Here is a 22,609-nt window from a genome sequence, read left to right on the forward strand (position 1 = left end):
TTAGACGAGCCCATTTATTTATATATAGTAAGTTAAATATATAGAATTAAACTCTTTTTTTTACATTAAAACATGTTTAGCGCCAATGTCTAGCACATAAAAATACCCATCATTACTATCGCTATTGGCAAGAGAAAGCCTGGCAAATTATTGACCTCTAAGCAAAAGCGAAAAGTCTTCAGTAAGTCGAAGGGGAATCTTGATACCCCTCCCCCACCGTGTCTGCTGAACAAATCTCTCCTTGAAGACACCCATCCTCATGAAGACTTCCACGACTGCTTCCAAGCTCAGCTATTAGGAGAGCTTTTTTGCAGACTTCCAAGAGCAGCCGCCCCACGTGCTTTGCCGTCTACACACATTACCTTCTAGATCCTTCCTCTTGGCTCCCTTCCCGAACCACACCCTCCCCTAAGTCTCTTATTTTCCAAAGTCCCCCAAATCACCCAGGCTTGAAACCACAGCCATTTTTACTCCTTTTTCTCTCACCACAGCATCGAACCTATCACCTGTTGTGATAAAGATCTTCATCGATTCTTTCTTCACAAAGTCTCCCACATCCACCCTTTCCTTTCATTGTCACCATCATTTCCTAATTCAAGCCCTCTTACCTCAAGCCTGAAAAACCACAGCAGCCTCCTCCCCGGGGTCCCTGCCTGCAAGCTCTGTGCAAGATAACACTTCTTCCACGCTAACAAGCCCTGTCATTCGTCTCCCCGCTGCTTGTCCTGACCCACGGCTCTTACGCATTACACACGTCCGTTAACTACATCCACTACTGTGCTGGGGCCTCAGTTTCCCTACTGCTAGACTAAGGTCTCCTCATATTAATTTAGTACAATTCTAAGATTCTATTCACTTGTACCTGCTTTCTCATCTACCCAATTAGATTAGTTCTTATTTCCCAGTCGTTCCTTGGGCCCTCCTCGCATATGACTTTCCTCTTACCTTGGGTCTCTGTTCTATCCAGTTTGTTATGCCAACAGTTAGCATAAATCCTGGCACATAGTAGGTGGTAAAGAAACATGGGGTAAGTAAACAATGAGATGAAAACTGATGTCTGAAATACTTCCCTTTCCTCTCTGCCAAAGGAAATCTCTCACCATCTTGAAGATCTATTTCAGAAGGCTGCCTCCATGAGCCTGGCATCTCTCTACCCCCACAGGTCCTATGGATGTCTTCCCAATCCTAGAACTGTTAGAGCTTGCTAACCTCATGTCAATGGTCACATATTCCCTCGTGGGACAATTAGTTTCTGACGGAAACTGAACACAGGGGCTAGATCACTGATTCATATTTTTTACATGTGGTGCCTGGAATAGGGCTTTGTTGAATGACCGTCCACTTTGCACCCATTGTCAATTGTGTCCTACGCATAGGTCTTGTTTCCTCATAAATCTCTGTATTCCCAAAGCAAGATAATCCCTAAAGTCCATATACTTCTTTTATATGCATCGTAGTTTCTGGGAAAGTTCTAGGCAGTGCAGAAGAGTCTAAAACACAATTGTGGGTTTCATAATCAAATAGGGCATATGCAGCATACGATGCCTTCAGAAGTAGCTGGGAATGACCCTGCCAGAGGGGAGAGGGAGGTAGTAAAGGAGGCTCTGACCACTAAGGACAAGTTGATGAGAGTTAAAAAGAAATGATGGAGGAAGACATGAACATTCGCCTAAGAACAGTTTTTAGCCACAGACTGAACATGGACAGCAGAGGACAGGGAGACAGAGGCAGTGACCCCAAGGCTCGTGGTTTGGGGGAAAAACAGCAAACTGGTTTCTGATCCCTGGGAGCACACAAACAAGAAGTTAGGCAACCTGGTGTGCGCCGTGTTGCAGAGTCAGCCTGTGCTAAAGATTAACAGCCGGTCTTAAAGGGGACTAAAGATCAGGGGCGAGCTTGCCAAGCACAAAACAGCAGACCTCGTTGGCAGCAGACCGCAATTGCAGGGCAAAGAATACCCAGATCCCACCAGTGCTCTGCAGAAACAGGCACAGTGTGGTCATTTAACAGTCAATAGAGCATCTCAAGAAAGCAAGTATATCCTGGAGATGGTCACGCAACTGGCCAGTGTTTCTGACTCTTCCTGCTTGAAAATGGCAATTCCATCCTACTGACACTGAGGAGAAGCGATGGGAACCAGGGAGTTTGAGTTCTGGTTAAATACTAACTCCTAAATCCATAATCTGAAGGAAGACACAAACCATGCATAACCAAGAAGAGCGGCGGGGCACTTATCAGGGGCCTGATGAAATGTTTATGAGAAGACTGGTAATTGAGGTAGAATCCCTCTGGAAGAGAGGAAACCTAGACATGGTATCTGGGACATAGAAGGATCTCTATAAATGTCCTTAACATTTCCAACTGCCACTGCGTGGGCGTGGTTATCTATTTCTGCAACTCAGTGACAAGTCACCTTGAGAACTGAGGTCCTGCCTTAAACACCTTTCTACCTGCCACCACACTTGGCATAACACCTTCGTACACTATGAACTCCATAAGTATCCAGCTATCCATTGTCTGACGGTAACATCTGTGGCTAAAATCAACCACATACTGAATTGGCAAAATCAGTCTTCTGAATTTTCAGTAAACTGGTCCATCTGGGTACAAGCTTGAACTTTGATGGTTAGCAGCATTCTTTTGGATGAACTGGGTAAAAGATAATCCATTGTTAAGGGTTGGAATCCACACCTGTGGTCCTGTGGTTATATGATTTAAACAGATATCTTACACCCATGCCTCCAGACACACACACACACACACACACACACACACACACAAACACACATACGATTGTGAACAATAGAAAGCTGATAAAGCTGTACGTACTTTATAGAGACAGACAGACAAGAATCGCCAGAGCAACAGTCTCACAAAGAGTTGTTAATATCTACGAAACAAAGATACCAGAAACAGCCAGCCTCGTGTTTTAAAACTGCATTTTCTTTGCTTTCTGCTTTTAAATTACACACTGCAAAGTCACTGAGGAGAAAGCTTTAAGAAAACTTTCATTTGCTATGGTACAGCTCGCTGGTCTTTCTTTGCCTAAAAAAAAATAAATAAAATAAATAAATAAACCCCCCTGGAAACGTTTCTTGCTTCTCATAGACATTAATAACGATAGCTTGAACTGTTAAGATTTGGTTTTACTGAAGGTAATGGAGTAATGTTTATTTCCATTAGACTGGCCTATAAAATCCTCTTTTTATAACCATGAGCCTACAATTTCAAAACAGCAAAGTTTGACATTTTGGTCTCTGACCAGCAACACTTAATATTGGGATATTTTAAAACTCTATATGAAAAAAGCTCTTAATACAAGATAGGCTGAACATTTTCCCCGAAAATGGTTTGTTTTAGCTATCTTTCTTCCTCCCGGACGGACGAGGAAAATCAGACAGCTTATTGGCTTAGTTTGTTAGGCCAGGTTAAAGGGATGCAATGCCAAAAGACTCTTAAAGGAGCTTACCCTTGGTCTAAAAATAGCAGGCACTAGAGAATTATCTTAAAGACGAACAAACTTGCTCTGTACTGGGAATGCAGATAACTGTAATATGTTTCCATTTTTGGTCTTTTCAAGGTTTTTTTTTTTTTAAGTTTGGCTTGTGGTCGCTATTTAAGTCATTTCTGATTCTATTTGTCACATTTGCTCTCAGAGATACCGCTGAGGGTGCTTGACTGAGGAATTCTTCCTTAATTCTGCTGCTTTTGTTAAAATCTCACGAGCTAGCGGACTGCCACGCGTGACGTAGCAAGGCCTGGTTAGAAGGCAGATTCATTTTTTAAATGTTATCAAGAGCCTACTGTGTGCATCCTTTTTCTTGATCATTCTGCTTTCCTCCTAAGAGATGAGCGATGCACTTTGATACATTTTATAAATAGATAAGGGCATGTTTACCGTCTGAAGTCTTGCAAGTAAGTAACCTACCAGCACTCGTAAACTTTCCTCCCTTTTCATCCTTTCAGCAGACATTTTTACTCTTCTGTTTGTGTCTTCATGGCACTTCATTTCCCACTTTGCCACAAAATCCACCCCATTACCTTATAATTTGTTGTTTAAGTGTCTTTTCACAAGACAACCAAGTCTTGTGTCTTATTAAGTACATAATGCACCCTTGTACTCTGAGCACCCAGCTTAGTGCCTTGCACATAGTTGATGCACTTTAAATGGTCAAGAAATGGGTCAACTTAAGAAAGAATACAATAAATTCCTGTATTAGGGCATTTTGCATAAGGGCAGACTGAATTTTAACACACGCGCCAGCCTAAACGGTTACCTACATGGGCTGGGTAAACCGTTGCCTTTTAAACCCTTTTAAACCAAGACAGCTCACTGAGGTCTTTGCTAAAATAGCAAAGATGACCATGAATTCAATAGCTGTACAGAAACTAGTAAGAAATTCAGGTTGAGGGGGTCCTTTTTTCTTTGCTATTTTTGTACCCAGGTTTCCGTGATCCCAGCCTCTAAACAAAAGCAAGGCCCAAACATTCACAACTTCCGGAAAGCCTGACTGCCTTGGGAAATTAGCCTTCCTTCACCACCCCACCACTTCCTTCTAGCCCCTGGGCTTGATTCTTCCAAGAAGTCAGGTAACTGCCATAGAACTATGGTACCGTAAACCTGTGCAACAGGGCAATCACTTTTCCACATCAGGTGAATTCTTTCATTGCAATTTTTGATAAAAATACTACAACAAAAACAAAATATCTGCAGGAGTTTGAAGGCTGGGGACCTGTGGCCATGCGTTTCTGTGCGCTCCCAGGTCCCTCGGACAGAGGCAGAGTTACACTGATGCTCTGGAACCTCCATAGAGGTACCAATTCTTTAGCTCTTCATCAAGTGTGAGAAATATTCCCTCTTCAGCCGGATGGAGGAAGACACCCATGGCAGATGTACAATGGGTTCTTTATGTGGCAACACTCACTGGCTTAACACAGCCACGTGGCTCCCGACTGCCACTATAACCCCCACATATCTTAGTTTGTGGAGCAAATCCCGGTGAAGTAGAAGGTGAGTTCACAGCCATTCTGGCAGGTGCACACATACTGCTGTCACGGTTGGCTCTGTTTACAAACCATCTCTTGCTCTCAGATCTTTGAGAAGTCTTATTTTTAGCATGATTGGTCTGAATGGCTGGGAAGGTCATTTTATTCTCTCTCCCTCTTCCCCTCTCCCAGGATATGACAGAACCACTGTAAATCTATTAACAGACATCAGAGATGGAATTCCTAATATGCATGGCTTTGCGCTGGGCACTGAGAAGGTGATGAGACAACGACTTAAGGTGTACACATCCATTCCCTTGTGCAGTTTGTAATCTAGCTTGAGAGACACTATGGCCACCCTGCAAAGACCTCCACAAGGAGGAAAAGATGCTCTTTTGTATACCTGAAAAAAAAATACTCATTTCTGTGCCTAAGAGGGGCCACTGATACCTTCTTAAATTTAGGGATTTAATAGTTTATCCTTTGCCCAGTAAAGGCTCCAAGTGAACACAGACCCAAACAGCCATCAGCCTTTAGTCTAGCACATTGTTATAACACAGTTTATGGAAATTGTGTCTATGGAAAATTTCCTTCTGACTCACTTCTTAAGACTTACTTCCACTAGCCCTCAAAGGAGGATAGATTTAATTTCTGAGAACCACCCCCAACTGCACACCTTTTCCTCTCAGTGCTTCGCACTTTATTTGCATTGATACTCTCCTGTCCCCTGCCTGGCCCCATGGAGGACATGGAGACGGCCGGGCAGCCAGCTTGCACACAGCCTGGAATCGGCTTTTATGCTACTGGATGAAAGGTCGTGTGGAAAGGCCCAACACAGGCACAATTAATCTGGTCACTCAGGGACCATCCACTGGTTCAAGAATAGTGTGCAGGTGAGTGATGGACAGGGTCACCGCTGCCTGACTGTATCGGGGGTTATTATGACAGCCATAAAGAGAAAGGGAAAAATTGAACAAGGGAAGAATTACTCCTGAAAGGGACATGAAGAGAGGCGCAAATGCCTTCATACAAAGGAGAAGTGTGGGAAGGTACCTGGGGAGCCAGGCTGCTTACGGCTGTCAGGATGGACAGCATTCTTTGAAATTGCCAAAGTTTGAATATGAAATGAGGGGTCACGGCCTAACCAAGGCGCAGGGTTCCACACAGAGAAACCCAAGCTCTCCATTCTCTCCCCTCCGGTGAAATGTGACAGAGCTGGGTGAGAGAGTTTGGATAAAGAAGACACCATTACAGCTTCCCTTGGGTTTTGAAGCAGAAATTAGATTTAGGGAACTCAGTCCTGCACACGATCCAAAATCCTTTTTCCAAAACCAAGCAGCACATTTTAGCGATTGTCTTGCAAGCCTTGCGGTTGGTGATTTATTTATAAGGATCTCCAAACAAAATGGGAAAAAAAGGGGAGGGAAATTACTCATGGTGCTGGTCATACAATTGAGTGTGTTCTCAACGAATATATACACATGAATTATGCATTGCTGGGGTGGCGGTTTATTTGGGGACTGAGCAGGGAAGCAATGAAGGGGAAAAGTATAGGTAATTTCATTCTAAGTTAATGTGGGAAATACTTACTTAAGGATAACTCTGCTGAGCTGTATTTGTCTTGTCCAATGACTCTATAGCTAAAGAGCTTTACAATTGACAAGGGGGAAAAAATCAGTGGTCTTATTTTATCGGAGGAAAATTTAACAGTTGTAATTTTTAAGGGAGGACGTGATCTGATGGATTATATGACGAAGTTTAACATTTCTTGGAGTGTTCTCCTATCGGGTACCACTACATGGGAAAGACAGGATGATACCCAGACCCTGTGAAAATCTTTTAGCTGTAAAAATATGTATGTGTGTTTGTATATATGCCTCATTTTTCTCTGATCAGGAATTGATCCACACTGGCACTTGTGCAGATGGATCAAGGAGTTACATCACTTAAGCACAACATTTTTTATTAAAGCATTTAATGGGAAGATTTTGAAGTCATTTACATATTTCCCTCATCTTAAAAAATGATGAGAGTTGATTTTTGTAGCATTGTGGAATATTGTAAAATGACGATAGGAAGGAATTTAGAAATACAGCCCTAAGAAATATAGGACATTTGGCCCACAACTGAAACGGCCCCAGACAGTTATATTTTGAGTGACTGTCTACTTTGTGTAGTTTTCAGTCTCATCTCTTTTGGTTAGGTCCTGCTTCCCACTCCTAGCCCCTACAAGCTCATTCACTTTCTAAATCATTTCTTCTAATCTCTCATGTGCTCAGAACACAGATAACTAGATTGGTTTAAATTGCAGGTAAAACCAAAGGAAGCAAGTGGTAAGTGAGAGCTGGAGAAGCTTATCTGGGGAGAAAATGCATTGAGTTGGAGGGTCTGATTTTTTTTTTCCGCATCTAGTTTGGCTTCTCAGAGACATTTTTACAAATGGTGTATTTCTCAGCTGTGCTTCAGACAATTAATAATACGAAGTTAATAATGGCCAGAGAAATGAGGTCTCATAATATGAATTATAAAAATAACCACCGTGATCAAGGAGAAATGCATCCCCTCTATGGAACATACATCTTCTCTTTCAGCTATGAAGCGTGCCACTGGAAATAAAAATGAACCAGCAACTAACGGGAAAATGTGGGCCCACGTTTTGTTTTTCAGTGTCACAAAAGTGGCAGGGAGGTCACACAGTACTGTGGGAGGGTATCATGCCTTTTGCTGACTCAGGGAAGAAACACATTTGCCATTCAAAGACAAATTAAACAGGGCATGGGTCACGCTAGGTGGATCGTCAGATGCAGTTATCTGCCGAGACCAGACAACAGTCAGTTACCTCCAAATGCATCTAAACGCAGAATTCTTTGGCTCTGTGTGGACAGAACATCTTTGTCAGAATTTTCAGTTGGAACAAATATTGCAAAGCAGTCCAGATGAGATCTGTCCCAGGAGAAACTGACACAAATTCCTTCAGGACGGGGGCAGCCACCTTAGCCACATTGCTGGGATTGCCGGGTGATAGGACTAAAGGAGCTAGAAAGCGGCATCGTGACCTAATGTAACTCTCAAATCTACTGCACGCAGAGTCCTGGAAGTGGGGACGTGGGGCGGGGAGAAGTCACTTATCCCAGACAGCATGGCAGCGGCATGCGAACGCTCAGGTATTTGCTCAGACTCTTTTCTGGTGGGAACTGGAGACGAGCCTGCCCATTGGGCAGCACTGCCTACAAGAAAAAGGCAGGCTGATAGATGCAGCTTAGAGGAGAGCAGGGTGTCCCCACTAAGCATGAGCTGGCAAGACACAAGAGGATTCTGACATGAGAACATTTCTGGACAGGATCTGAGTTGGCGGGGATCCCTGGACACTGGGAGAACTACGTCTGGAATACAGAAGCTCCAACTCCACATCGAACGAAGGAGATGGCTAGTGTCCTGAGGCCAAAGATCTGTGGAATAACCAAGGGCATTCTGATAATAGAGGCACTTGTTTCCCTAAAAGCAGCATTCAAAAGCAAAAATAAACTTCTCAGAAAAGGACTGGGGAGAAGAGATTGAAGCCTGAGCTTTACCAGAAAGTGAGAGAGCTACCCGAATCAGGTGCAGGAGAGATGTAATGCCTGGCACCTCCAGAGAGGAGAGGAGGAGGGATGGGCAGGTAGCGATCTTCCTGTGCCCGCCTCATCCACGGACGCAGGGAGCAGGACGGTCCCTGGGTCGGACCATCCATGAGACGACGTAAAGACAGTTTGAAGGGATGGAAAAGCTGCCTGTTCAGGATGTCACCTCGAGGCAAAAAGTGTGTCAGCCCTTCTAGCTGGACTGAAATATCACTCTCACAGAGAAAGGTAAAGAGGCCTAAATTGGTACAAAATGGTTTTCATCCAAAAGAGCCCCACAGAACGCTGCCAGGGCTCAGCGTGCCACTCACGTCAACCTGGCATGCTGGCTGGAGAACTTTCTGCCGACAGGCTTGCTCTCTTCCCTGGGGTGGGCTACCTCTCATCTCCCCTCAGCAATTCTGATGAGCAAACTGCTGTGCTTCTCAATACACAGTGCATAGGACTCCATAAATCCTAGGGTCCCCCCTGCCCTTTTCAAATAGTCTGTCCCACTGCCCTGCACTTATTGGACCCTACGCCTGGGCTCTTGGTTTGGAACAGAAGTTCCCACTAGCTAGGAGAAATGCAATCTAGCCAAATTCCACTCCAAGGGGAAGGCATTTCTGCAGATGGTAAGTGCAGCAACCCAGAGGGGGGCAGAGCTGATCGGTTCACAATGACCAGGATACACAGACAGGTGGAGAAAGTCCTCGCTTTGCTTTCTTTATCAGAGGGCTTATCTCGCTTGATATCAAAGCCCTGTCCTCATCACTAACCCTGAACTTCACGGCACCATGGACTTCGTCCACACTTGACCACTGTATCCCTGGGAAGTAGCAAGGAGACAGGCATGCTAAGGATTGACAGTAGTTATTTTTTATGAGTAGGTAAATAAATCAGTCAGAGAATAGAGCCACTTAAAAAAATCCAGAAGCAGGGAGACTTGTGAAAATACGCAAACGGTGGAGACTGGAAGCTTTGGCCAGTAAGTGGTTTCTTCTATGAGATACGGTGATCACCCACACCACAAGTGATGTGGGACCAAAGGCCGGTGTTAGTCGTACTCCTCGGTACAATATGCATTTGAAAGCACTGCCCTGAGGTTTGAAAGTTAGCAACTTAACCGGGGAAATCCATACGATTGCAGAGACAGCCAGCTCCGTCTTCTGTCTCCGGGCCATTTGAAGGAAGATGGGGAGGACTGAACACATCTAAGAATTTCTCCAAAGTGAAAAAGGACTTGGCATCAGTTTGTCCTCAGGGCCAAAATATCAGTCGCTGTGGAAATCGGTCTCTGTGGTTCCTCCCCGGCGACTGATGAGTATGTTTCCTTTGTCCCTTTTTTCTCCTTTCAGTAAATTGCACATTTAGTACAGTCATTTCTTTGCTGCCCCTCTCTAAATTCTCTGTCGTGGGAAAATTTGATCAAAACATCCAGCCTTCGCTGGACTCTGATAATGAATTAAGAGTCAACTGGAGGGAAGAGAGAGCTTGCCAGAGGATAGTTAGAGAATTTCATGACAATTAGCACTGATGCGCGCACTACAAGAATAGAAAAAAAAATTGCTTTAAAGGAGAACAAAAAAAGCTACTCACACATACGCAACCCCAAAAAAGCCTGCAAGCACTGGCTGAAAATGATACCATTGGATGACAGAACAAACACACCAGATTAGCCAATTAGCATTCACCCAGGAAAAGCAAGCACTTTGGAGCGAGGGGAGAAAGGAATCCATCAACAGTAATACCAACTTTACAATAGCCCTGACTGTTTATCTGCCCAAAGGAAGTGCTACCACCCCACTTTCTTGTGACCCTCTCGACAATTCTGGGGGAAAAGAATGTTAGTTCAACGTTATCGCAAGCCGGAATATGACTCTATTTATGTGACAAGTTGACAACATACAATTTCATGCTTGTTGAACTGATCGGTGTTATATATTCACTGTGAATATTTTGAAGCCTCACCATTATAAATATGAAACAGTATACACTTATTCAAAATAACTCCAGCAGTGGCAATTTATAGCTGGGTGGTTTGTGCTCTTACGAAGTCCAATGCCGCCTTAAGGGGCCGCGGCGTCCAGAAACAGATGTGAAGTGTGACAACGACCAGAAGGGCCTGATGATGACCTGAGTGAGGCAGGCTATTCCATTCTGGTCTGCAGGGCAGCTGACACCGGTTTGTATTTAGATATGTGACTGGTGAGAACACTGTGTCCTTAAAGCGCTGTTTAAACACGGGCCAAGCCATTTGTCTCCCGGACTAATTATTTTACCACCCTGAGATGGCAAGTAGCACTTTTTTTTTTTCTCCTTTTAAAAGAAAAAAAGAATGTGAACGTGCATGCACACACACAGGAGCACATTTCCACTGTGCTGTGTAAAGTTACACACAGTGCTTTAAACCTTGGTCATGTCAGGTGAATGTTGGCAAGGGATCCGGAACGCGCACATAACAGGATTGTACCACTTTTTCGATCAGGTGCTTGGGGACAGGACGAGGCCACAGACCATCAAATCCTAAGCTGTTCCAGCCGCTGTTTTTGGTCAAGGTGTTTCCTCCTTTCTCTCCTCCCCTTCTTTCTTTCTCTGAGCAAGTTTCAACCAATTTGCAAGTGTTCGCTTCCGCAAGGACAAATTTGGAAGAGTGAAGAACAACACAATTTATCCAAATGTGGAAGAAAATGAGGGAACCGGGCGCCTTGCTAAGGCTAGATATCAAAAATTTGCATAAGTAGTTTCCCAACGACAGAGGTGCTATTTGGAACAAAATAAATTGCTTGTATTGTATGCAGGGCACAAACCTTGACCAAGTTTGTGGTTGCTTCCCAGCTCCTATGTTTGAGGACACACAGACAGTCCCGCTGAGAAGCCCGATCTGGTTGCCCTCTGTAGGTAGAGCTAAAAGGATAATAGTTTATTTATTATTTCATTTAATTATTTGTTTCTGGGTAGACCTAAAAGGGTTATTGTTTACATAGAAATCTGTATTTGACTAAGAGAAATAAATTAAAAATATTTGAAATATGAATTACGCTGCTCCAGGATTTTCTAGTAATTCTTGTTTCCTTTCCGTTTGTTTGTTTGCTTAAGATTAGGTAATGCCCTCAGCTCTTGTTTGGAGATCTAGCAAAGGATTCACTGACCAGAATCCTGGATCCCTTTTGAAAGATTTTAATCAGAGTGTTTTAGAACTTCCCCACGCCAGTGAAGTTTGCTCTTCAACGTCGACATCTCTTTCTACTCTTCCTGTTGGACTGAAGTGACGGTCTGTCTAGTAAATCCAACCCACAAGATAATATAATCACATACATTCATTTCTCAGAGACCTTGGCGGTTCTTATCTCCTTGCTTTTATGATCTCTCATGAACAGCCAGGAATAGCAATTTGCAGCCTGTGTGTACAGCCATCTTCGTCTGAACTTAGCCTTCTCCTCTTTTATCACATGGCAATATTCTGCAGCTCAGTCCCATTTGCCACAGCAAAATTCGCGCTGAGCTCCATTTTGGAATAATGTTAAGTGCTCTCCGTGCGTATGGCACGTATCAAACATGCAATGGAAGGCGATTATCATTTCAATGAGCTTTTTATTAATAGAAGGTGGTGTGTGTGCTTTGCTTAGATTGACTGATGTGCGGCCCACTGTACATTGTCGCCGGAAGCTATTTAGTTTGTGGCCGTCAGTGTCTCAGACAAGCAGCTCTGCGCCTCTCACCGTCCTGGTTTCTTCCAGGTGCTTCGCTCAACTTCACTTTAGCACAATATCACCCAGAACATTAAACACCAGGCTCGAGTTCCGCGTTAAATCACAATCGTTTCCTATTAAGTGTTCTAAGCTACCCATTTTTATTAACAGTTACTTTATTAAATCCTTAATAACATAGATAGACTAGTTAGTTAATTTGTGTGTTGAGCCATGGATGTTAATTTGTAAACATAATAACATACTGCAATCATTTGCATAATAGCATTTTAATCTTTTTAGTAAAAGCTGTAATTCCCTACAAAGTACACTGCAGTAGAAACTAAGTGACTATTGGTAATAATACAAAAGGCCTTAAAATTCTGATCCTATTATAGTGTTGGAACAGACCCAAACTGCTTCCATAATCTTTGAAATGTTACTGTTCTCTGATTTAGGTGTCTGTGTCAGGAATAAAAATGAAGTAACCCTGGTAGCAGCAGACGATTTCCTACGTGTAATTTAGTATTCACTAAGCACCCGCACTTCGCAAATAGCTCTGAGGCTTTCCTTCAAAGTTCAGAGCTCCAATTCTGCACACTGTGCGAGAAACGCCAAGGAATTCACTCGGAACTTGGACGTGCTGCGGACCAGGCTCCGAGAACCCGCGCTGGTGCAGCACAGGGAGCGCCATCGGCCACCAAGGGTTTGGTTTCGGCGTTGCCTTGCTCCTCCCTAATCAGCCTGCAGTTACCTCCTTGAACTGACTGCTTCTGAGCAGAAGTTTGGAAGAGAATGAAAAAGGGGGGGAAATAGTTTAACAAAGCTACTTCTGAGAAAGAAAAAACAAATATGAACTCTAGAGGGGGCTTGATGTCTAGAGCCCATTGACACCAATCACAAGACTGGCCAAAAAGAAGAGAGAGAGAGAGAGAAAAAAAAAGGGGGGGGGGTAGTTGTTTAAAAGTCAGGCCAAGTCATTTTACGCAAGATCTGGTAATTCATTAATCTATCTGGCTGCAAACCATGAATGAATAACCTGCCCTAGTAATGGAGATGGGCAGGTCTACAAAGTATCAGTGTTTAGAATCTGAAACTATGCAAATGATTCTATCCTTTTGGAACAGAAAAGGCACAAAAGTACCTCCTATCATCACTTTAGGACAAATGGCATAATGGATAAGAAGTCATTTATCTTCGTAAAATTTTGCCTGAGCCAAGAGTAAGAGTGTGTATTTCCTTGTGTCTCTCTCTCCCCTTTTCTCTTGCTCTCACTTGAGCACTTCAGCATCTTCAACAGGCTACAGTAAAACCCAGAATCCTGCTTTGCCTTCAAACTCTACCTCAGGGTACACAGTCCTGAAAGTAACCTGAGAGGTTAGAGAAGGGAAAAAAATGGCCCTTACAGAATTGTTTTACATCACAGGTGATTCCTTTTATAAAACCCATGATAAAAGTTTTCATTGCGAAAAGAACAGGCACATAATTATAGGAACAGATTAATCTTGTTAAAGATGTGAAGTCTGGGCTGGAGAACAGGAGAAGAACAGTTTGGCTTCGGGTCTCTAATGTTCGTCTTTTTATCTGCTCTGTGTGTTGATCTCACTCAGAGGTGAGCCATCTGCTGGGCTGTGTTTCCACGACATTGCAATGCAGATGGGGACGTGGACAAACAGACACGGCGTAGGTATGAGGTTCCTACGCAAGCACACACAGTTGTTATACAAATAGACAGTTTGTCCCATGCAGCATCCTGAATCTTGATCACTTTAACCACGACTAATACCTCTGAAGTCAACCTAAGGGGCAATGAGCCACTGTTTTCGTGATTCCTCTCCAATTTTTCCTCCTTGTCAATGTGGGTCTCCACTTTTTGGCTCCAAAGATATCCAGGCAGAGCATTTTCTAGTTAAATGACCCACCTGTGGGTCCAGGAGGTGAGGCAAGCCTGTGATAGGCTCACAAAATGACGCACCTCCTTCTTGGAGTGGCCGGAGTATCAGACGTGAAAGAGCTGGTCCCCACGCCACAAAAACACAAACTAGCGCGTCCTGCAATGACAGCGCCTCACGAACTGCCTGGATTCTCACTTTCCAAACTGCACATGGCTGAGAACTAGACTGACTTCCACGAAACCCAGCAGCCGACCTCATCTTTTGTAACCACAGCTTATGCTAATAAAAGCCAATCATCAGGAAAGTTAGTAATGGTAAGTATCAGGTAACCGGCACACTGCGACTTACTCTTTATTAGGAGGGGTTAATGCCCAGAAACATGGCCCGGTGGGGTCAGAACTCCTGAGCCGTATTTTTCCAGTGGTCAGCATGATGGCAGGGCAGAAACAGGGTGATAAACCAGATGTTCCCAAGATAAGGCAGATGTTATCGGAGCCTAAAACGGTCTTTCAGTGAGGTGTGTGGATGAACACACACCCAAACAGAAAACACACGCAAGAACACTATTGAGTCTCCCTGCCAGATAAGCCAGCAGAAGTACAGCAGCACAGGCTGGGTCAGATTGTTGCTTCCTGATTTGTGACTCTCCAAGATGAACATCGAACTGATTTATACCCAGACTTTGGAATTTTGTGGTAGACTACAAATGCAAAGATAAGTACAACATAAATTTTTAAAATACACCATAAGTCTCCATGAGTTTCAACATTCTTCAATGTTCTCACGTTACAGCCAATTATCTCCCCACTTAAATGGCTATTATTTTCTTACTTGAAGTCTATGTTCTCCTTAAGTGTCATTACCGAGTGTGGCAAAAAATCTGGTGGTGGGCCGTAAATTTAATTTAAATGACAAACATTTATTGATTGCAAATCGGAAATTCCAGAAATCTTCAAGCAGTGATTATTGTAAATTAATTTGGTCTCCCCGCCTAACAAAGGAGAATTTATTCTCCTGATGATTAAATTAAGGTGAGGTTGTTTTGACACGCATTTTTTTCTCTGTTTGTTTTGTGAAAATTCCAAGAGGTTTGCCATTCATAGAAAAGTCTGCCTGACCACGGGCACAGTCCGAAGCAGGAATTCATGACCATGGAAGGCTACAGAATTTCCTCCAAGGAGACAAATGAGCAAAAGCAGACACCATGTAAATCTGTGGATGGGGTTAAATATGTTCTGCCCCTGAGGCAGCAGGCAGATGGAGAGCCCCTCCGTAAAATGACTCACAAGTCCAAGAAAGTCCTCCTTAAGGTGGGCAGAAACGTCAGCGGGGGGAGAGAGCACCATGCGGCTCTGATTCTCTTTGGAGTATTTTTGACTTTGCATGCTTTGCCACCTCCCTCTCTAACCTAACTCATATTTATCAGGGCTCATGGAATTTTCCTCCAAGGCGCTTCGAGTTTTGTTCCCTGGATGCCATCCCCTCTGCTGTCACCTTGTCCCTTCCCTGCACCTGCATCGCATGGGGTTTGGAAGACAGCAGAGCCCGCTGTCAGATTTCCTCTACTTCCTGCTTGTCCTGAGCTCGTACGACTATCAGAAGGATCTCTCTTAAATACCAGCTCCATCAGATTGCCCTCCTGCTAAAAATCCCCAGTGCTACCCTAATTGCTGTTGTGGGAACTCTGAACACTTCCAACCGGGTTCTCGCGGTTTGCTGTAATTTTGGACCCACCCTAAATCCAAACATACTTCCCTTACTCCTACATCGCCATTAATATATATTGTACTTTGAGTAAGCCAAGTTCCTCCGCTTCATTCTCCCTCTGTGAAAGCACTTCTCTCTTATTCTCTTATCAGCCTTGGCGACATTTACATGTATATGTGCATACACACAGTCCTGCAATATTTGCCAATTGCTTATATATATATATAAAACCCTATGTTTATAAATATACCTGTGCACATATACATGAATATATAGTCTTCCATTGTTCTCCAGTCGCCGAAATATATGAACATATACATATATATGTATATTTGTATACGCAGTCTTCCATTATTTGCTAATTGTTTTTCATTTCACCATTTGCTCTCCTAAACGAGATTAAAAGTTCTTTAGGAAATAGGTCTTCTGCACTTTATATGTAATCTTCACATGACCTAACGCAGTTTGCACCATCAATAAATATGTGGTGGTCAACTCACCCGTTAGGTTGCAATTATTTATCGAGTAGGTATTTTCCCCTGTTTTCTAAGGAAACATCTAGAAAAATTTCAGTGAACAAGACAAGCTGGTTCCCTAATCCCAAAATGCTCACAGTCTTTTGAATAGCCAAGATTTGTTTTTTTAACTTTTTCATAAGTATATACTATATGCCCATTTTAGGAAAAAAAAATAGAATATAACTGAAAGTCAAAGGGAAAAATGTAAAATCATCTATATTCCCACCAGAATGATCAAATACTCTTGAGAGCTTCCACCCATCATTCCCTTGGTGGTATAGAACAGGACACCTTACAGACAGGTAACAGGAAACCACCCTTCTTCTTTTGCAAAAGTTTGCAATATCAGACCTTCCTGAGAGTTCCAGCAATTACCCGACGTGAAAGCTGGCCACAGTTGAGAGCCCTTCTCTCGCCATTAGCAAAGGCACGCTTCAGGACGTATTATGAATAATGACCTAGAGACAGCTACATTCTCACTCACCGTGTTCTAAAGAACCCCAAGTAGCTGCATGCAGAAGTAACAGACCAATGAATGAAAGATGCCCATTCAGTGGAATCAAGGAGGCACTAAAGCAGAGGTTAAAATAAAGCAGAGACAAGGTGGCCCACAGGGTCCCAGCAGAGCCAATGTGCTATTTAACAGAGCCCCCTGCCACCCAGCTTTACATGCTGCCGTGCTGTAAAAGTAGCTCTTTATTCTCCTCTTTCAAACAATGCACAAAGCAACAGAGAGAAGGAAGTTGTGTTGCAATATTCTGAAACATAAATCTTGCTACCAGCCGGTCCAGGGACAGCATCCTGTTTTCCTGACACATGGCTCGGATTCACTGGAAGCTGTACCTATAGGCCTCATGTCCTGTTTTGCTAAGTGGCTTCTGAATCATACCTGGTCACCTGCATTTACACATCCAAACACAGGTTGTGCAAGCAGAGATCGCTGTTTGCGTGCCCAGTTACACAACCAGCATGTACAACTGCTCCCACTCAGGGAGACACCGGTTCCCAAATTGTGACATTCAATCTCATCCTTTCTTCTTCTTAAGTTTAATAAAAATTAAACTTAGATTCCAATGTGTGGAAGAGGCCACAGGAAGAAATTCCTACTTATTCCCAGCATCTCAACATTCTGCAATCCTATCTGTAACTCTAAGTACCCCTTTCTTCCTGCTTTGATTAGAATTCAGAAATCCTGTGGCCAGTTTCCAGCGGTGTCATCAATGTGCTCCTTAACTCAGGGAAAAGGGTTTAACTCCTCGGTGCCTTATTTTATTCTGGGAACCGGAGGGAGATAATGCTTGTTATTGGCAGATCAGAGGTGGCAGAGACCGTGACTGTTGGGCTTGCTCAAGTACAAGGCCTTCGCAAATGCGATGAGGCAGGAAGAAAGTGAGGGAGCACAGGTGAAAGTCCACTGTGAGAGGTTTAAAGTCACAGGCACTGGGAAAAGCAAAAAAAAAAAAAAAAAAAAAAAGCCTTCCGGGAAAGGCAGCTTTGGTAGGAGCAAAAAGCCGTCGCCATTCAAGGGTTATGCTGGTGCATACGGAGCTTTCACAGGGGAAGAGGGGAAGATACAATTTTAGAATTCTACCTATGCTCAAAACACACTTTTTTTTTCCCCTGTTAGAGAAAAGATGTCTGAGTTTAACGCTGGAGGCCACAGGGCAGCGGCAGCCCTGCTGTATGCAAATGCTGAGAAAGCTCTCTGCTGCCGTGTGTACGACGAGAATTGCCACATATGGCCTCACCCTTTGCATAGACAAAGAGGAATAGGTTTGGTGACATCAGAGAAAACTGTCACGGGGATTTATCTACACAGTCACTTTTGCTCTCCGCCACTGAGAGAATTCCGGACGTATCAGTCCCGAGACCCTGGCCATCTCGATAATTTTACACAGCTTCTAATTCTTCATATCCTGTATCCTAACTCTATGCTCTCTCTCGGGAATCTGACCAATGCATCTTTAGTGTTTTCTAAAAAGGAATTTCAGTGACTTTTTTTTTTTTTAAAAAAAAAAACAGGGTTTCTTCACTTCAGCCCTGTTATCATTTGGGGCCAAATAATTCGTTGTTGTGGGGAGTTATCCTGTGCGATGTAGGATTTTTAGCAGCATCTCTGGTCTCTACCCACTAAATGCCAGGAGCATCTCCCGGCCCCGAGTCCTAACAATCAAATATACCTCCAGACGGTGCTGAGCGTCCCCGGGCAGGCAAAACTGCCTTTGGTTGAGAATCTCTGGTTTAAAGACCTAGTGAAAGATTGAATGACATAAACCTTGCGTTTTAGAGTGTTGCAAACAATTCTGTCAGGGGTCGAAAGTTAAATTAGAAAACAAAAGGGGGTGTCTTTCTGTAGCCTGGGCACCTAGAGATACCTAACTAGTTGCTGGACTAAGTCTCCCAAAGGTGTAAATGAGAAGTACCTCAGGCAGGTGCCACAACACGAAATATGGGGACATAAAGACACGGAAAAAGTTGTATTTTTTGCAACCAGCCCACCAGGGAGGCACTGACTGCCATGCCACCCCTGCCCCCACCTTTTAGTTATTCCCTAACCATCTTCTACAAAATACATGGCACTCACCCAATACGAAATAGCCGATTTTGAGATTTTTAGATAAGAGGTCTATAGAGATGGACATTTTTTTCAAGTACTGTTTATTTAATGCAGCATGACTTAAAATGGGCCTGTAACCTGACAAGTGTACTGAATGAGGAATGTTCAATTTACCAGTTCGAACCAGCCAAGTCCTCGCATGAACTTTCCAGGACCCGGCTGAGAAGCCTGGGAAAGTATAACTAACCACAAACCCTCAGTGTTTCCTGCATCTGATTCCTCCTCCCCAGCCTTAACTCCATTGCCTTAAGCACTCTTCTAAGACCCACTTAATGCTCCAGACGTATTATAAATCTTGGCCGTCGACAGAACCTAGAGCCACCTCGGCTCACCAGCTATATACCTGCTCCCATGTCAAGCAACACTGAAAGAAAAGATTCTGTTCTATTTTTAAATATATTGAGCAAAGAAGCAGCTTGATATGTCTTTGTAAAGGATGGCTGTCACCCAAATTCAGCGTTATTCTATTTTTATCAATGATAATAGACTGTGAAGTCAGATAACTTTGGGGTTCAAAGCCCTCATCTTTATCAACTGTGTGATTTTGGGAAAATCACTTAGCCTCTCTGAGACTCGTTGTCTGCATATGTAAAATGGGAATAATAAGAATAGTACTTAAACTACAGGTTGCTTTGAGGGATGAGTGCAGCGGCATCCGTAAAGCCAAGAGTGTCCCAAAATGTTGGCCATTCTCTTATTATTATTACTGTTACGAACACACTATATCCATCATTCACTCATTATTCAAGAAACACTTATTCCACACCTTCTGTGTGCTGGAAAAACTCAGTTAAATACTGTAAAATTGGTTTTCTTAATGACTCAATAAACATTTATTCAGTGCCTTTTATGTGCCGGGTGCTGGAAAAACTCAATAAATATTGTAAAATTGGCTTTCTTAATGACTCGAGATTTCAACCAAATAACACTGAAGTATAAGAAATGTCTCTGCTGGTGGATAAAAAACACATTTAAAGTGCTTTGTATGGACTCTGGCACATGGTAGGTAGAAAATGTTAGATGGTGATGGAGGGGCTGGTGGTTGTCGTATTGAAAACAAGTTGACTGGACAATCGTTATTCAGTTCACTTGCCAGAGGACCCACTTAATGTCTGTCCCATAGGAAACTATTTATCTCCAAGTAAATGAGAACTGATCTTGTGAGAAAGAACTTCTTTTCTCAAAGTAACCCTTTAGCAGGTGCAGATTAGCATTCTTTCTTATAGGGTAGGCTTATGATGAAGAGTCTAGAGTCTGGGAGGGAATTCTCACTGCCAAAAGGTAAATTAATTTTGACTCACTTGTAAGTAAATATTAGAGTAGCTGGGTTTCGAAGGTTCCATAGCATAGAGAAATCGGAGTTATAATCAAAAATGCGACCGTAATAATACGAGTTGCTCACCTACTTCACAAGATAGACCTTGGTTAAACAGAATGCATTCTTTTATATTTTGTATGAATTTACATGAGGTGCCATTTTCTGTGGGAAACAGACAGGAATAAAGAGGTTTAGACACGTGTTCTTCTTTGTCACTCATTCTTCCATAGTCCCTTTGTCTTTCAACAGAGTTTGGTGTACTCTACTGTGGGTCCTTAGGGCCTTGGTTCTCAAAAATAAATAAATAAAAGGTCCATTTGTTTTCCAAATATTATTTTTCCACAAAACAGGAAGTGCCTAAGTCTGGGAAAAAGTGTTTTGGTGACAGCAAAGTAAGAACTCGTTACGCTTCCAGGCCAAGGATGTTAGTGTGGCCCAAGTCAAGTTCAACGAGAACTGAATTTTCACCAAGGGCTATCCTTACCTCAAATATGTTCGAAGGCTCATTGTTGTACTGATTGGATATGATTTCTGATTGGTCACTGCACCACTTGAGTCCACCCAGAAAGCTGTCTGTATCCAAGTCGTTCACGTCTAGTTCAGAAAGGTCAAGTTCAGGAAGATCTGGGCAAAGAGGCTGGTCTTCACCAACCAGAGCAGCACACTGCAGGAGGTAGGAGGGGGGAAAAAGGCTTTCGTTAACTGCAGGAATTTATTAAACTGCAATAGCATGTGATAGGAATTAAGCCTGGTTAATTCAACGGCACCACCAAAGCTGGTTTCCAGGGTTTTAGTCACCAGAAAAACACCCTAAATTCTTTAACTTACTTTGCTCCCAAAGGGTACTTTGCCCGAACCACTCCATCCAAAATTCTACCTCTAAATCCCTGGTCAATGTTACGCTTCCATGAAGCCTTCTCGGATTCACCCGGTTAGAAATCAACTAGATTTGCTTGCACCTCTTTGATAGTTAACACTTTACCAAGTTTCAAATTATTTTTTGATTAACAAATGCAAAATTTCACTCTATCCTCAGAGTATAACTCCTTTGAGAGACGGATACAAATTTGATTTCACCTTGGAATTGTCATCACACATAATAAAGACAAAATAAATGATTACTAAATGAAAAATAGGATATAAGAACTATACTAGGAAAACTTTCTCCATTCATTCTCCCTTTAACCATTATAATCCGTGTAATTCATTTAGCAACTAATGATGCAAAGTCCTTTAACTTGTCTATGGTTCTGTTGAATTGTTATTTAAATCTTTTTTCATGAGCCTCTGAACTTCATTTCAAACAGGTCAAAAGCAAGATCCTTGAGAGGAAGAACAAAAATCTTTTTTTTATGCCCTTTGTATTTTTCACTATGTGTAACTTGCAAGTCTTGTGTGTTGGTGTGTGGGTGTGTGTATGTATGTAAATGATTGGCATCATCTGACGTCTGAAAAGAAAAACCAGTAGGGCACACCACAACTACGTTTTTTGTTCATCATTTATATATGCCTCAACTGTGCTCTAAGTGAATTCACAAAAACTATTTTTTTTCCCCTTTGGAGTTTTAAAAATGATTTCAATATATTTGAGAGGCTTAAAATATCCTTGATGGTGACTGGACTGCTTGTCACCTTCTTGCCTAGAGTAGGTGGTCTTTTAAGTGTTTCATACTGTGGCTTTTTTAAGGAAAGTGGACCCCCTTCCCAATGAGGTAGATTTCTAACCTCAGACCAGCTATCTGACTGCTGATTCATCACTGCAAACTGTGAAGAACCCTGCGGAAACTTCCGATTGCAGGGGTCTGATGATGCCAGAGCCCCAGGGACTTCGTCCACCTGCGAGCTGAGGGGTCTAAATCGGCAGGTGCACACTCTGAGGTGATGCCCTCTCGGCCCTCCCTTCCAAGGTCGGGATTGCTGCTGGGAACTTGTTCACATCCAGGCAGCAGTGGGGCCTGAAGCTGAAGACGCTGCTTGACATTTAGATTTTGAATAAAATAAGTTTTATGCGGATTTTTTTTTCCAGGCACCCCTGTCATCCCTGGCAGGCTACATTACACGGGTCATATGCAGCAGTGTGATCGTCAGCGCCACGCTGAGAAGTAGGTACTGGGTAATGGAGTCAGCAATTCGTAAGGGGAGGATGGGAGGAGCCTGAAAATTCCTGCAGTTCCTCCCTAAGACTACGGGCCCCAGTGGGATCCCAGGTTGCAGGCACAGAGGTACTGCAAAGACAGGGCCATCTCCTTCCTTATCATTGTATTGGACTTTCCTTTTCAA

The 22,609-nt window shown here is 43.1% G+C and overlaps 1 protein-coding gene across 6 annotated transcripts in view; it reads right to left on the minus strand.

Moving 5' to 3' along the window:
* PPARGC1A (PPARG coactivator 1 alpha) overlaps positions 1-22,609 on the minus strand; it is a 442,764-nt gene that overhangs the window by 72,837 nt on the left and 347,318 nt on the right. For all 6 annotated transcript variants that reach the window (XM_032494896.1, XM_014560041.2, XM_006185589.3 and 3 more), the window contains exon 2: positions 20,814-20,993. In XM_032494896.1, the coding sequence (XP_032350787.1) occupies positions 20,814-20,993 (180 nt within the window). The remainder of the gene's footprint in view (positions 1-20,813; positions 20,994-22,609) is intronic.

This window comes from Camelus ferus, chromosome 2, assembly GCF_009834535.1.
Source record: "Camelus ferus isolate YT-003-E chromosome 2, BCGSAC_Cfer_1.0, whole genome shotgun sequence".
NCBI classification, from domain to species: Eukaryota; Metazoa; Chordata; class Mammalia; order Artiodactyla; family Camelidae; genus Camelus; species Camelus ferus.